The following is a 16,092-nucleotide window of genomic DNA, read 5'->3' as shown; positions in this document are numbered from 1 at the left end:
ACTTATGCCCCAAAAGGAAAAAAACACAGACACCCTTCCCCAACTAGGAACAACTACTGATTTCAAAATAGGCATATTACGCTCCAGAAAGCTGTGTGACAAGTGGGCACTGGCTCCTTCTCTGCTCATGCAGTTCTGGCAAGAGAGAATCGTGAGACTATACACAGCAGCAACCGTTCGGATGGGGAATTAAAGGCCAGGGTGGTGAAAACCTTTGCTGAGCACCATCAGGAAGGATCTTATGGCCAAAGGCTGATTCTGAGGAAGCTGCCAAATTGAGTCTGTAATACTGGGTGAAGAGATTGACTACTGGAGGAAAGGATGGAGTTCTGAGGAACTACATTGCTTATTTTCATGACAGATGTGGTTTCTTTCCTGGCTCAAGACAACTAGCTCTGATTGAGTAACCCTTGATTACATCTAGGCAAAGAAATGCATGTGTTCTCCAGGTGCCTCCAGGCTAGTGGATCAGACCCATCTCACCATATGGATCTTGATCCCGAGTTTTGTTAACAAGTTTCCCTTCCAAGTAGCCTCTCTCCCCCCCCGCCCTCTTCCTTTTAACCTCCCCTAAAAGATCCTTATCACATTTCAGTCCTATCAAGTCCTACTGAATTCCAGGTATAAAGCTCAAAGCAGAGCTAAGGTTGTGTTGAAGCCATCCTTCAGCGCAGGAAGTGGAGGACAACAGAGCAGCTTCCGTCTGAAGTTGGGAGTTTCATACTTTGTAGTGATCAAAGGCAACCTCTGCCTCATGGCTCCTCTTCCATGGCCTTCTGGCAGAGGGTGGTAGCTAGGAGACAGACATGTTTCGACAGGAAACATTCCTTGACCATGATTGGCTCAAGATTTGAGAGGGACACTCATAAAACCTTTCCAAATTATTAATTTGGACCCCAAGATGAAATAGTTCAGACTGTCTGAGATACTGTGCTGACAGTAAATAGAAAAACAGCTTAGAGAGTTGCCACTCTAAAGAAATGTTTTAACTAACAGATGTATCCCCAAAAGGAGCCATTTACAGCCAGAATCCAAAGTACTTGTAACCACAGTTTGACCCTGCACCGGCCCTGAAGCTAAAATCTTTATTCAAACCTATTAAAAAAATTTGCATTACTGAGATTAGACACATGGCATTTGGCAAGTCTGTGCTAATTCCTGGAACATCAAATGGAAAAGAACAACAGGATCAGTCAAGGGACTGAGGTCACAGAAGCACAGGGCTGCCAGGACTTCAAGAGCTCACATATGACAACCCACCATACTAAAGCAGGAACTAGACACCCCCCCCCCCCCGGCAAATGGTTATCCAATGTCATCTCCAAAAATTCTAGTGGAATATGTTCTATCACCTCCAAAGGTAGAGCTTCAACTATCCTAAAAGAAGGCTTTTCTCCCATTTTCAACATAAATCAGCTTTGCTGAAAAGTCAGTTTATTTCCTCTTGCTTTCCCACAGTGGCTATGCTGATGATGATTACATGATCGTCGTTAACTTGCCTTTAAGAACAAGGGTCTAAGGCCTGCTACAGTGGTAGGATGAATCCCATGCTGTCAAGTAATTATTCTTTCTGCCAGTTCCCCAAAGGACAAGCAGCCCTTCAGGAATGTCACAAACAGCAAATATATTTCCTCTTTTCTGGGCTGACCAGATAATTTAAGAAGTCTCATGTGAAGACAGATCTTCTAAGGACATAAAACTGGATGAAGTTGTCAGCCTAAAGGCAGGAAAAAGGCAGGAAAATGAGCTTGAAGAGCCAGAAATTTCCTAAAAAGCTGATTGTCTGTTTAATTTACCGAGTTGTTACCAATTGTGTATTTTAGTATGGGCATGAGAAGTTTAAGGCCAGATCAGTCAACTTGCACTATCACAAATATATGACAGATCCCTATGGCTTTCATAAATCTTTTTTTTTTTTTTAATGTTCTAGCTCACTTATTTATTTACATGCAAAAAGTGCAATTTCAAAATGATTCTACAATGCCGGTGCATATGATTCCAGGTAAGTCCAAGAACTTCACGGACCTTAACATAGTCTCCTACATTATGTTCCCCAGAAGTGCCATGATTAACATTTTTCATCTGAGGCAAGAACCATTGCGATCACCCAGCAGCCGGCAGTGTCTCAATGTCTCAAATCCCATGCACGCCTGAGCACTGGAAACAGGATTTGGAGGAAATAATTCACTGTTAGAAAGTTGTCCCAGAGCACTCAACCGAACCAGCAGCATACCAAGGAGCGTACACACGTAATAAACCAAACATAAACAGCAAAGATTGCCCATCAGTGAGTATTTTTCATGTTCCTGCAACACAAGAGACTCTTTCCCACCAATTATTGCAGATAGCCAGGCTTTGTGAAGGGGCTTGAAGAGCTACTCAGCCTTGAAAGAGAGCACCAAAAGCAATGAAGCTTTTTTTCTTACTGATTCCATACCAAAATATTCTGTTTCCATGGAGAATAACATTTTTTCCCCTACAACCTTGTAATCTAATTGCATCATCACTGCTAGGAAAGCCATTTGCAAGCTCAATGCTGCCCTCAATGGAGCCAACAAATAGCTACAGGCAGGATTTGACCCTTGGATTGAACAAGGCTGTTGCTGCTTTACAGCCAGAACTCTGTCTTCCTTGCTCCTCGCAGCTGTATTGACCGGGCAGTGCTAAAAGTGGCTGCTCCGTAAGATGAGCACGTTACTGCACTTTCATAGAGCGCAGCGCTCAGGGCCACCTCAGCCCTTTGCAGAGCTTGCCGCAGGGACGGTGGCTATCTGCACACTTCCTCTCGCTGCTGAGTAACTGAGCAGTGACTCAACAAACGACTGAAGCTCCTGCCGTCAGGCCGAACGAGCCGCCAGGGCTGCTGACTTCCAAGCAGAGAGAGCTCAAACAGGTCAACACGCATTGTTTGAGAATCCCTATCTCGTTTTAATTAAGACTAGACACTTCCACCTAGCTTCGAGCTGTAATTACGCCAAGCACAGGGCAGACAGCAGGGTAGTCCTCGGCAGAGGTGCGGCTCCTGGGGCGCACTCCACCCACTCCGGCTATCTTGTGCACTTCCTCGTAGGGCTGTCTCCACCGCAGGGTTCACACGGTTGGTTTGCACCCAAGCACAGTCAACCAGACTGCAAAGCAATTCACGTATGTGTCACCGCGCTACGTGGGAGCAGGGTGGGGAAGAGTCCTCCCGGCTCTGCTGCGGTTAACTGCTGCTTTCCAAATGCACTGGCAGGTCACACCTGTCCTGACTGCACAGGAGGAGTGAGACGCTGGGGAGCTTTCTGCATGGCATGTGTGCTTTTATAGCGGGGACTGTTCAATCAGAGAAACAGCAGCATATGAAGCCTCGTATGTACAGACCCCTAAACCGGCTAGCTAAGTGTGAAGTAACATGAAGTTGTCACACCTATTTTAGGCAGGACACTGCTTAACCGCTTGTTCAGCAGCTCAGTTGACTCTCAACACCAACGCTTCGGAAAGATAATGGCCTTAAACGTAAATCTGACGTGCCCCCTTATAGCTCCCACACCAGACTACTCCGTACCGTCACTCCGAAGCACACCGGCGGCGTGGAGCTGCACAGACCTACCGGCTGAGCTTGCAGGCAGCTCCCAGTCTCCGCGGGGAAGCAGGAAGCAGCTTGCTTAGCTGCAGTGGAGAGTGCCACGAGGAATCCGGAATATTATTGCTGAATTATGCCTTTTTTTAAAAAGCACACAAGAGAAAGCAGACATACACAACAGTCAACCGACTTTTTATATCTCGGAGCAAGCCAGTCCTTATTTACTAGTTACCATATTCACTGGTACATTAAGACCGGTCAGAACACGGCAAGCTTTGCTCACCACCACAGCCAGTGAGGGTGTTAAGGGAAGCATACATTTTGTCCACAATCACTTTTAATGGGAATCCTCCCCTTTTCTGTGTCATTTCCCCTCAGGGCAGGAATTACTCCCCCAGCTCAGTGAGCAAGTATAAGCAGTAGGAAGAAACAGCATGGAAGCCTGGCTCCAAGAGAAAGCTAACCCTGTTCCAGGAGAACAGGGGGGTGATAAGGATGCTAAGTGCTTTTGCCTGTCTATACATCACTGATGATTGAAGCTGCCTCTAAGGTAGCAAGTTTTTGCAAAGTTTAAATCACATTGTATACTAATTAACACATGGCTTTAGTTACATATGCTGTAGTAAAGATCAGTACCAAATATGAAGTTCTGTGGAAGAGGGACTTCTAGTTATAGGGCCCAGATGACTCAAATCACTGACGTAGCAAACTCAAGGCTTTTACTGGAACATTTAAGGTAATGGTTATCAAATAGCTTTGGGTGCTCTCAACTGGATGGTTTTCTAGAAAAATTTTCTGCTTCTCGCAAAGCACAGCTCCAGCAGTGCATGCTTTGCTAGTGCGGTGGAATGACACCAGTTCTGGGTTAACGTAGTGGAGACTAACTAGAGTGAGACGGTAGGAAGATCGGTCAGAACCCATCACAATTGTCATCTTCACACAGAAAAGTGTATGAAAAATAAGGTTAAAGCCTTAGACAAGAAAATGTGGATATTTCTTCAGAACAAAGCTTCAGAAAGAGGTTAATACTGCAATAGGGAGCTTTACAAAAAGGAAAAGCCACATAAACATGGCTGAACACCTCTAAGGCTTTACAGAGAAGCTTGACAGGCTTTAGATTCACCAGGAAACATAGTACTGCAGCCAGCTCCCCAGGTGGAAGGGAGTGAAGATCACCATACCTGCCCCGGAGGAGAAGCACCATTACTGCTTTGGGACAGGCTCCTCAGCTCACAGGGGAGCCCCTCAGGTCCAGACAGGCCTGCCTCGCTCACGGAGATATCGCACGGCCCTCGGACCATGTCCTCAGACCTCATCCTCTGCTCAGAGCAACTAAGGCAGAGAGAGCTCTACCCCTCAGTGCGGGCACTGCTACATACCCTCTTTCCCTGAGCCAGAGGAAGTCAGCCAGTTGCAGTTCCTATGTTTAGAATAACCAGTACATCAAAACAAATAAATAAATTAAAAAAAATAAAAGAGTATTAAATAAAGGCTTGTCTGTTAGACCCCCTTTAAAAGAAGAAATTGAAAACAGACTAGTCACCCCAGTTTGGTAATACAGATATCTATTTTATTAAAAAAGTTACAAACAGGTGGACTGTAGGGTTGTCTTACAAAATGACAAGAATGAAATCTACTGGAAAAATTTTTTTTTTTTTTTTTACAAAGCATTATAGGTCATTGTTCCATTTTTGCACTTGTTATTCCAGATTTCACCTATCACTGATAAAGATACAGTACATTAGATACATGATGTTAGGTTACATTTTTATTTGTAGAGCCCTACTGCAGTGATTTGAACAACTCCTAAACAGATGCCATAGCAAAGACAATACATATTGCATTTATTATTAGCCTCTTATACTAATAAGCAACTTCACATGCAACCTATTGAGGAAGCCTAAAATAACTTTTGGTCCCTTTTTCCCCCCAAAGTGTGCTGAAGAAACCATCTCTCGTTTTCCCAGTCCTGTCACTCTAAGCTAGATCAAGACTTAAGTTTTTTTTTTTTTTTTTTTTTTTTTTTGCGCTGAGGTCAATGAAAATGAACACTGGTTTGATAACTACCCATAGGAATGAACCACTGATTAATATTAATCAACTTCCCCCCCCTTAGACAAAGGAAAACTAAGATCTTTATGAATTACTTTTATTTCCTATTACTTCCTTACAATCTACAAAAAAAATCAACACCACTTAAAAACCTACTTTGAATACAGGGTTTGGTTTAATTCTGATATTAAAGTGCAAACCTAAGTATTAGCCTCAGCCTGTTTATAAAGTTTGTACAAGTGGGGGGGGGAACAACAACAAAAATGTTTCAAGTAACCCCACAGGAAAATCAGGTGTTTTGATACCCAAGCAGAAAACTTGGTGTTCTCTTCATTTCAGGATTCAAATTCAACACTGAATGTAGAGCCAGAATCTTTACTTCCGCTCAATACTGTAAAATCAGCCTGCATTATTACCAATAAAACACATTACTGTTGAGATACTGTACCGGTGATCTTTTATTGTTTTAAATGCCATCATCCACAATACATTTAGTGAGTTTTAAACTGCTTAACCTCATATATCCATCACTGCTTTTACTAGAGCTTTTCTCAAAGTTATTTAGCTATTACAGGGAAAAAAATGTACATTTCTAGAAGCATGTTCAAATGACTAAAGCTGGGCTCCTAAAAACCTAGAACTTTGGTGCAGTAGGTGAGCTGCAGTTATTAAACTTCGGCAAAATAAAAATCACACATTTTAAACCACTGCTAGAAAAAGCTCTCATGTATGCAACATGTTAATAAAACTGAACAAAAAGATTTCATCTGTTCTTTGTACATTTTCATTCTGCTCTTTATACCTGTGTTATTGTTAAAATTTTCAAGTATTCAGAGAAAATATGTTGATCAGGTAAACAATATGGAAGGCAATGGCTGTTTAAAGCACACTTGCAGTTAGTATCACTGAAACCTGGTGCTTTCCCCTCATTACACCAACTTGTCTCTAATATTAAACTTGTTTATTGGGAAAAAAAAAAAAAAACTAAAAAGCAATTTGTGACAGTGCAAGAAAAAACTTTAACAAATATTGCTTTAAAATATTATTCAGAAAGACAAATATTAGGAACTATAAAATGTAAAGTGATCTTATTTGCATTAGATTTACATGTGCAGAGGTCCACCAGATGTCACTTAATGTGCCAGGCAAAGCTGAGCTAACTCTGATTAGGCATACAGCCCATTTTGGAGGATACATTATCCCTTTTCAAAGGCATAAAGAAGCTATTTGTAAACAAGCAAGTTTAGAAACTCAGTAGAAGGAAAAGTGTGCTGCCATATTTCAATGCTACAATTGTCATTTTTGATTAAATGAGTTTAAGAAACCCATGACTGCATGGAAAAAAAAAAAAACAGCTGGAGACTTGACTTTATATCCCATTCCAAGTAATCTTTATCATCAAATCAGACCAGTTACACACTATCACAGCTGCATTTGCCAAGAAAAGGGATAGTACATCCACATAACAGGGGTGCCTTCAGTATCTTTTCATGACACTGTCACATGTAAACAAAAAGTCTCAAAGAATGACCAACTACATTGTAGGAGAAAACTTTGCAAATAGAAATAAGCACTGATGCGAGGTAATATACAGAAGTAACCATTTGTTTAAGGCTCAATTTATTCTCCATTAAAACTCTCTTCTTTTAAAAGGCATTGAGTAGGTAATACTGAGTTTAAGTATTTAATAAATACAAGTTCAGAAATTGATTAAAGAAATCAATTAAAATATTAAAAATGAACTCTTGCATATTAGCCATTATATGAACTTAGAAAGCTATAAAAGGACTGATAGGTAAAGAACAGATTTTAAACTTATGGTAAACATGCTAAGCATTCTGGTTAAGGTGTGTGGATCCTGGAGGCCACCAACCTTATGCACTTAGATGTATGGCAATGTGCTGTAATAGAGACAGGTTTACCAAGGCTCAGCTCTGCAACCTGGGCTGAAAGTTCTCCAAAGCAGCATCTGTGCAAGTTTCCTCTGAGTTTTATCTGCAATTTAAACAAAATAGCTAATGAAAGCCATATTCCATATACATTCAAAGTGAATTCAGCTTTTCCCATAGTGTGGAATAGCTAGTTTTCTAAACTGAGTTCTAAAACACTGATTTATTTTTACAGAAGCATTCTTGAAGTTCTTTTCCACTAATTCTGGTAGTAAAGAAGGCAAATAGGTAATGACTGGTTCCTATGAACCTTGTAAAAGCAGTTCAGTATCCCAAAGGGGCAGCTGTTACAAAGATCTGAAACAACTAGAGATTTTAAGTTCTTCTATACAGTGATGCATACCCTGGACTTAGCATTAGTGATAAGGGAAACACTTTATCACTCAGGCATATGAAGCAACAGCGTTTCACACAAATTCTGGAAACGTGCAGCTGAGCCAACTAACTCAGTCGAGATCTGAGTTTTCAACATTCAGATCCTCTAAATTAATATTTTTAAAAAAACTTTTCATTTATCAGAGTTCACCTCAGCGAGGATAGAGTTGTACACTGCTGCTTTGAGTAAAGCACGCACACACACACACACAAAAATCAAGCAGTTCCACCAATGTGACCAATACATCTTTGTATTTCTGATGACTTGCTTGCATTTCATAAGACTTATTTGTAGAGATATCCTAAAAGTTTTAGTCCAGCTTTAAAGTCTGTAGAAACCAGTCCTTTGTATGCATGTGCATACTTTTCATTAAAGCGTGATGTTTGGCTTTCCAGGGAATCTGATGAGCATCTTCTCTATTCTTGAAGTCATTTCTTTGTGGCAGAACTCTATGTTTCCTCTGATATTGTTTCTTTTCAGCTGTTGACTTGCTCTAGGCTAACAGTTCCTTACTGCAGAACACTGACACAGTCAGAGTTCCCCTCCTTGCCTAACAACCGAAAAACCCTACCATTCAGGAGCAGTACTCTTGTACTAGCAAGAGCAGAGAGCCAGGTTTTCTTTGTTTGTTTGTTTGTTTCCCCCTGCCACAGACACCTAACAGTAATTCTCACCCATTTTGGTGAGGTTCCCACACACACTGTCGCAGGTCAACGAATTTCAAACAAGAAGGGTCCCCATACTACTAAAACAGTAACAATCAGTTAGCTTTTAATGGGGATGGATTGGACCAGCTTAACATATCCTGTATCCTCGCTTAGAGCACAGGAAAGACAAACCATTTATAGTAGGGCTGCTTATCCTAGCAGTTTAAAAATCAGCTGCTGTCACAGCAGAGTTTTAGAGCCTCATCTAGTCTACCAACAGTTACTGAACAAGTGATCTATCCTGAAACTCCACCTAAACCCAACACCCAGAGCTGTGTGGTCAGAAAAGGGTAGCAAGAACAGAGGAAGCATGCACTGGTATTTTCCTCCAAATACTCTTCCAGCCTCCTAATATTTACAGCTTAGGGACTTCCCAGGTCAGAGTTTTCATCCTTCCGTTTAACTTGTCCTTATTTACTACAAGTGACACCATGTAGTACTTCATATGGCTTTATTTGCCCACAAAATTCCTATAGTGTTCTCTGTTCTCTTCTGCAAGAAGGCAGGGCAGAGGGGTAAGTAAAACAACCTTGTAGGATAAATTTGTCTGTGCTGCATAGGCACACTGGCAGTGCACTTTCAGTGTGGAAATACAGAGAGATACTCCTCCTTCGGCATTTGCTAGTGTCAGTTACTCATGAAGGGAGGGGACAGAAGTCACTAATCAGCAGTCTTCTACCCCAATATTAACGTGTTCCAAATCTGCTCAGTACTTCTGTAGAAGACTTAACACATTGGCCAAAGATGACGTAGATTATGAACCGCCGTCATACTGAGAACTCAAGAGAAATACTGGAACATGCAACAGGGAGTAGCTGCTGGGAATCTCAGATTTCTGAATGCAACGAGATGACAGAAGACCACTGCAGAAGTAGGAAAGGGGCGGCAGGGCAGGAGGGAACAGGATGCAGCAACAGCACACATCCTTAAAAGGAACTATAGAATATACTGGTTAGGACACTGTAGTTATGGTCTATCCTTTATTTCAGCCAAGAATACTGACTGGAACAGTAATTTAAGTAAGTGTGTCTCAAAAACACGATGAAAGAACTTACACAACATCATACCTCATGGAAGGTCAAAATTTTCCTTTGTTTTTAGTGCGACTTTAATCCTTAGCATCCTGTGGTGGGGAACTTTAAGAAGTCAAAGTTCTGAGGTAACGTAACTGCTCAGTCACACTACCTTCCACTTACTTGAAAAGGTTAAGTACTAGCTAGTTTTTAACATAGCTGTCAATAGATGGGTCGATATATTAGTACCAAAAAGAACTAAGCGATACCTGCTAGTTAAAGCTGACACCAAAATAGCCTTCAGAATTTGAAGGACTGATGAGAATAGGTCTAGCATATACTCCACGCACCCTGCACACTAGTTTGTCCATCAGAACTGGAGAAACACAAACTATTTCTACATATTTCATTCTGAGTGACTGACCTTCAACTGACCCAGACCTGAAACTAGTTCTGCACACAGAGGTCACAGAAGTTGGAGATGATGATGATGACGTTAGGACAGAACTGTAGTTGAGGTCCATATCTTACACTCAGGCTTTCAGAGAGCTGGTTCCACTTTCTCCGTTTCACTTTACTTAGAAGGGGTCACTGCTAGAGCAGATGTTTGAGAAGCAGCAGTCATCCCCTTGGATCACAGATAAGCAGAATACTCATCCCTACAGAGCTGACTACAACTATCAAAGACCCCATCAGCGGCTCTCCTACACTAGAGCACATCAGACAGACATTATCAGGCAGCAAAGGCTTATCACAATGTTAATGAGATGCTACACCTACTCAAAGATCAAGGACAGAATGGGAGCCAGGAAGAAGTAAATATCCAAAAAGTGTAAGGCTGAAGTAAAAGATAGGAGCATGAAGCCTGGGAGGAGCCAGGACCAGTAATAAGAGGCTGCAAACATAGCGAGAACTGAACTGAGTAGGAAGAGGCTCAGGAAAAACAGACTTATTTGGCTTGGCACAGGTGAAGAAACTTTGTCGGGCAGAGGCAGTATCCCATACAAGCAAAGAATTATTCTGTTGCTAGAGACATGGTGTGACAGCATCCTGTACAAGATGAATCACTAGTGAGCCAGGGCATTGCCATAACCTTTGGCTTGATACCTTAAGTCCAGACACTCTTATCTGTGAAGCTACCTCAGAACTAGCTGAAACTTTGCATTACTGTAAGTGATATTAACCCTGTAGCATTGAGAAGCAATTCCTTTGATTTACTCATTCCTATAATCCTATAAAGTTCTGCAGTTATCTTTAGTATGACAGTGCTAAGGTCATGAATACTTAAAATTTTATATTCACAGAGCCCTTGATAACAATCTCAAAGACTAATTTTGAGACTTCACTCTCTGACCTTACACTCAAGACTGAAGTGGACACGTAGTCCAAAGTTTCCAGTAACAACCTATTTTCCCTCTTGTCACTCAGACACAAAAAGCTCCTCTGACTCATGCAAGGGTAACTAACATGGCAGTCAAAGCCAAACCTGCATGAGTGCTGCTGTTGAAAGGGGCAGTTCTTTCCCCTGAATTTTTGTGCCATCCTTCAATCCAGCACTTGCTCTTACAGATCACATCAAGTTGTTTGCTGTGGCGAGATCCAACAGAAAACTGAAGGTCAGACGGATCAGCTGACTGCATGGCCAGCCCGTTCACAAGGCATACCAAGTCCCTTTCAGCAACACAGACCTAAGCCAATGGTGAAACCACACCCACAGCTACTACCAGGAAAGTAGAGCAGGGGGTTACAGAACTGCCTCCCATAGAGAGACCAACATTGCCACTTGCAGGGGAGGAGCAGATCCATTTACACAATCAGGTGAAAGCCAAGTTATGATACTGAAAGGGAACGCCGTGCCTGTGAAGTGCCAAGAGCAGCTACCCTTGTAGGAAACCAAAGCAACAACCGAGAAGGGGGAAGCTGTATAAAACCCCCTCGGAACAATCTGCTGTCTTGCCACGCCTCTTATGAGTCACTGGGAAAGAGCTGTGCATAAGGAGCCATTTTATCATGTGTTCTCTGCTGAGGAGTTTTTAGATGAAGAATACTTTGCACATATCCTTGACTAGTACATGTGCGCTTCAAGCCACTCCCCACAGCTCGGGTTGTTCTCTTTCAAACTCACTCCACTGATAAGGCAAAAGTGTACTGTAAGTACATTCAGTTTCTGTACCACAGCTGTTTGATCTATTTAAACAAGCTTAAAATCTTCTCAGCACAGTTAGTGGGAAATCCAGCCACAATCATCCTACTTAACTCCAGGCTAATTCTCTTTAACTTGAAAATAATACAGATACCAACTGCAACCAATGGAGAATCCTACTGCAACATCCCAACACATTATTAAGGATAAAGTTATGTCAAATACAGCACTGTCAGTCAAAATAGGTGCAAATGAGATCATACACTCTGTCATGCTGTAAAATCACTACAGGCAAAGACGATACTCCCTGGCTAACCTTACCAAAGTAATGCAAGAAGACCATTTTACTCAAGTACTCATTCACAACTGAATCCACAAGCTTGCATCTCTTGCAGAGGAAAGCTACTTCCAGGTCAGACTACTTAATTTCAGACAGTCTATCCCACTTTATTTGCTTACTTAAACAGCATGATTATGCACCTCAATTAGTTATGACTGTTCAACCAACCTGCTCTGTATGGCCATGATTGAGGTTTTTCTTAATTTTTCTCACTGGACGATGCAAGTTGTACAACACTGATCTTGTTTTTCAGGCAGGGAGGCATAGTTCATTTGTCTGACGATCTCAGCAAACAGTTCATCCACCATTGTTTTGCTCTTGGCTGATGTCTCCATGAAGGGACAGCCCCATTCCTGAGCCAGAGCTCTGCCTTCTGCAGATAACACCTCCCTCTCCGACTCCAGATCCACTTTATTCCCCACTAGGATCAGAGGAACTTTCTCGTATCTCTTCACCCGAACAATCTGGTCCCTCATTGGCTTGATGTCCTGATCAAACAATCCAACTGGTTAGTATGCATAAGTAATCACATGAAATTGCTATCACCACTACAAAAACACATTTTAATAACCCTCACATGCAATTGAAAATACTTCAGAAGATTTCTTAAATTCATATCCATGTGCATCTAGAACTCAGACAGAGGAAGTTCACTGTCCATCTTTAATAATAATAATAATAATAATAATAATAAAAGTATATTTTCATTTTATATGAATGCATATTTTATAAATGCGTGTGTATATATATATAATTACTACTATACTCCGAGACTTTTGGTTCAGCTAGAGGAAGATACAGTATGACTGGTTTCAAGTCAGATTTCTATTTTACAGAAAAATTTGTCTCAAGTCTAGTAACAGCAGATTTGTAACATTTGTAGTGATACCTGTATTATTACACAATCATTTAGGAAGCCTGTGGTCAGCTTACGGCTTGGGGAAGCTAGTGAATAGTCTTCTCACTTCCGGAATGCTTAAATTGATTCATTGTGAACACATTTAATCACATCTAAGAAAGCAAATTAGGTGCTATAAGAAGTTTTTATTACCTAGAGATGAATTTATTCCAGTCTGAACTAACATCAGGAGTTTACAGTTTAAAGTCTGAGTCAACCCCCTGTGTGCCTCTGAATGTTTTAAGTTACTATCAGTACGACTCATGTCTACAGATTCTTGCATAGCTCCGAGACAAAGCAATTGAGTGTTTGAAGTTGCCACTGTTTGAAAGAACTGTGGAGAGTGGTTTACACCTAAAAGCTAAGGAGTAAACATACAGACAGACAAGAATAATTAAATATTAACAGGGTGGATTACTAACTGCATGCCCATTCCTTGAATAATGGGGAACACTCAGGTTCCTAAATAAGTGAAAACGAGGGGAGAAGCATCCCAATTTCATTGTTGTTGTTTTCCAAAGAAAGTATGCCTCCGGCTTGTACTGAAGCTACACTGAGGCCTCTAAGATAAAACTTAGCCTTCAGCAGAAGCAAACATTCTGCTCCAGTGGGGGTGTGCAAGGTTCTGCCAAGCAGCTGGAATACACCCAAACCAGCAACTGAAGCCAACGCAGAAGTTGCAAATCCCTGCATTACATGCAGGGCTGCTAAATCCAGTTATTCCCCACAAATAAAGGCTTATTTCTAGAGGCAGTTTAAACCAGTTACTGGCCGAGAAGTTTCTATTTTTTCCCGAGTTTTAATAATACAAAAGAAATCCAGATCCACAAGTTATTACATACGGCCTGCTTCTCCTCTCTAGCACACCACCTGCACTGCAAAAGCACAGAGCTTGCACTGGAACATGGGGGGCTTTGGTGTGTGCGGGGGAAAATGAGAGTTTACTTAAGTCACTGCTGAATCGCCCATGCCTCTCTAAGATCAACTGAAGAAACATTCCTCTTCAGCAAAAAAGGGAAGTCCAGATTTTAATATCGAGCGATTTCTTAATAAAAGGGGATTGCCGGCTGCATTTGTGTTAGGGAAGTGGGAGCCGGCGATCGCTCTGCCACACTGCGTGGGATTTAACAGCGGCGGCACCCTGATAAGTACCTGCCGAGCAAGCACTTTTCCATTAGGAAAGGCGGCTCGCGGAGGCGCTTTTCGAGGCGGCATTTTCGCTTTCGCCTTTTCGGAGAGGGAGGAGAAGAAAAAAAAAAAAAGGCCTAAGCCTAAAACCTCCTCTGGGCCGCGGGGCGCTGCGCCGGGCCGGGCCGGGGTTACCTGGAAGGACTGCTGGTTGACCAGGCTGTAGACGAGGATGAAGCCCTGGCCGTTTTTGATGTAGAGGTCGCGCATGGAGGCGAACTGCTCGGTGCCCGCCGTGTCGAGGATCTCCAGCACCGAGGGCGACGAGTCCACCTCGATCTCCTTGCGGTAGAAGTCCTCGATGGTGGGGTCATACTTCTCGATGAAGGTGCCGGTGACGAACTGCACCGTCAGGGCGGACTTCCCCACGCCGCCGCTGCCCAGCACCACCACCTTGTACTCCCGCATGAGGCCCCGCTGCCGCTCGCCGCTCCCCCGCCGGGCCCGCCGCCGCGGCGCGGGCCTAGGGCAGGCGGCAGCGCGGCCCTCGCATAGCCCCGGCCCGCCTGAGGAGAAGGGCGAGGCCCAGCCGCTGCCGCGCCGTCCTGAGGGGGGAGAGAGAGCCGTTAGGGCCCGGCCCGGCGCGGCCCGGCCCGCCGCCCCACGCCGCGCCGCGCCTTACCCCGCCGCCTCACTCCATCGCGCCTTGCCTCCGCCTCGGGAACCGCCCGGCAGCCGCCGCCCCCGCCCGGAAGGATTATGCTGAGGCACCCGGAGGCGCGCCCCTCTCCGCCCGCTTTCCCGGGTCACTTCCGGGCCGGGAGCTACGCGGCCGCGCAGTGCGGGCGAAGCCGGGGGGACGCCAAATACCGGCGCACCGGCCGCCCGGAGGGAGGGGGGAGGTGCTGCGTCACTGCCCGCAGAAGCGGGCCCGGGCGCGAAGGGCGGGGACACGCGTGGGGGACGGGTTAGCGTGTGGCACCGCGGCGTCTCGCCGCTGCCTCCGGGGGACGGGTTTGGGTGTGGCACCGAGGCGGCCCCCTTTTTCCTCGTCGCGCTGGGGCCGTGGCCGCGCCGCCCCCCCACGCGCCCTGTCAGCCCTTCCCAGCCCGGGGGAGCCGCTCGGCCCGGCCGCGGGGCGGAGGGGCACGCAGGCGGGCTGCCCCCGGGCTCTGCGGCCACCGCTAGGGCCCCGGCCTCCTGCGTGCCCGGGAGGGCCGAGGTGGCGCCTGGTGCGAGGAGTGGGGCTGGTGAGGGGACGTCTCCCTGGCGAGGGGGCATCTCCCTGGCAAGGGGACCTCTCCTGGGTGAGGGGATGCCTCTCTGGCAGGGAGACGTCCTCCTGGTGAGGAGGCATCTCCCCAGCAAGGGGACATCCTCCTGCTGAAGGGACATCTCCATGGTGAGGGGCCGTCTCCCCAGCAAGGGGACATCTGCCTGGTGAGGAGATATGTCCCTGGCAAGGGGACATCTCCCTGGTGAGGGGATACCTCCCTGGCAAGGAGACATCCTCCTGGTGAGGAGCCATCTCCCTGGCAAGGGGACATCTCCCTGGTGAGGGGATATCTCCCTGGCAAGGAGATGTCCTCCTGGTGAGAAGACATATCCCTGGGGAGGGGACATCCACCCAGCAAGGGGACACCTCCCTGGTGAGGCAACATCTCCCTGGCGGGGGGACGTCTCCCTGGCGAGGGGACATCCGCCAAGCAAGGGGACGTCTCCCCGGCAAGGCCCAGCCAGGCGCGAGTCGCCTCCCAGGGGACACTGCCCCGGCGAGGCCCTGGGTGCTGGGTCCTGCCTTGGGGAAGGGGGTCTCCTTGTCCCATCCGCCTCCTCTGGGGAGGGCGAATGCAGGTCCTGCCCAGCGGGAGGAACTTGTTTGGGCTTCCCAAGTATTTCACAGAAATGGTTTAGTTCTGGA

At 45.0% G+C, this 16,092-nt stretch overlaps 1 protein-coding gene across 1 annotated transcript; it reads right to left on the bottom strand.

Moving 5' to 3' along the window:
- Positions 1 to 5,113: 5,113 nt before the first annotated feature.
- On the bottom strand, positions 5,114 to 14,991 carry RAP2C (RAP2C, member of RAS oncogene family). The gene is made up of 4 exons (XM_026111007.2): positions 14,854 to 14,991; positions 14,367 to 14,776; positions 12,314 to 12,633; positions 5,114 to 7,612 (listed from the first exon to the last, which is right to left on the bottom strand). The coding sequence occupies exons 2-3, from the start codon at positions 14,637 to 14,639 to the stop codon at positions 12,355 to 12,357; spliced, it is 552 nt and encodes a 183-aa protein (XP_025966792.1). The 5' UTR covers positions 14,640 to 14,776; positions 14,854 to 14,991; the 3' UTR covers positions 5,114 to 7,612; positions 12,314 to 12,354.
- Between the last annotated feature and the right edge of the window lie 1,101 nt (positions 14,992 to 16,092).

The sequence above is a fragment of the Dromaius novaehollandiae genome, chromosome 11 (assembly GCF_036370855.1).
Source record: "Dromaius novaehollandiae isolate bDroNov1 chromosome 11, bDroNov1.hap1, whole genome shotgun sequence".
In the NCBI taxonomy this organism is placed as follows: Eukaryota; Metazoa; Chordata; class Aves; order Casuariiformes; family Dromaiidae; genus Dromaius; species Dromaius novaehollandiae.
The sequence above is the reverse complement of the archived record's forward strand: the minus strand, read 5'-3'. Positions and strand labels throughout refer to the sequence as shown.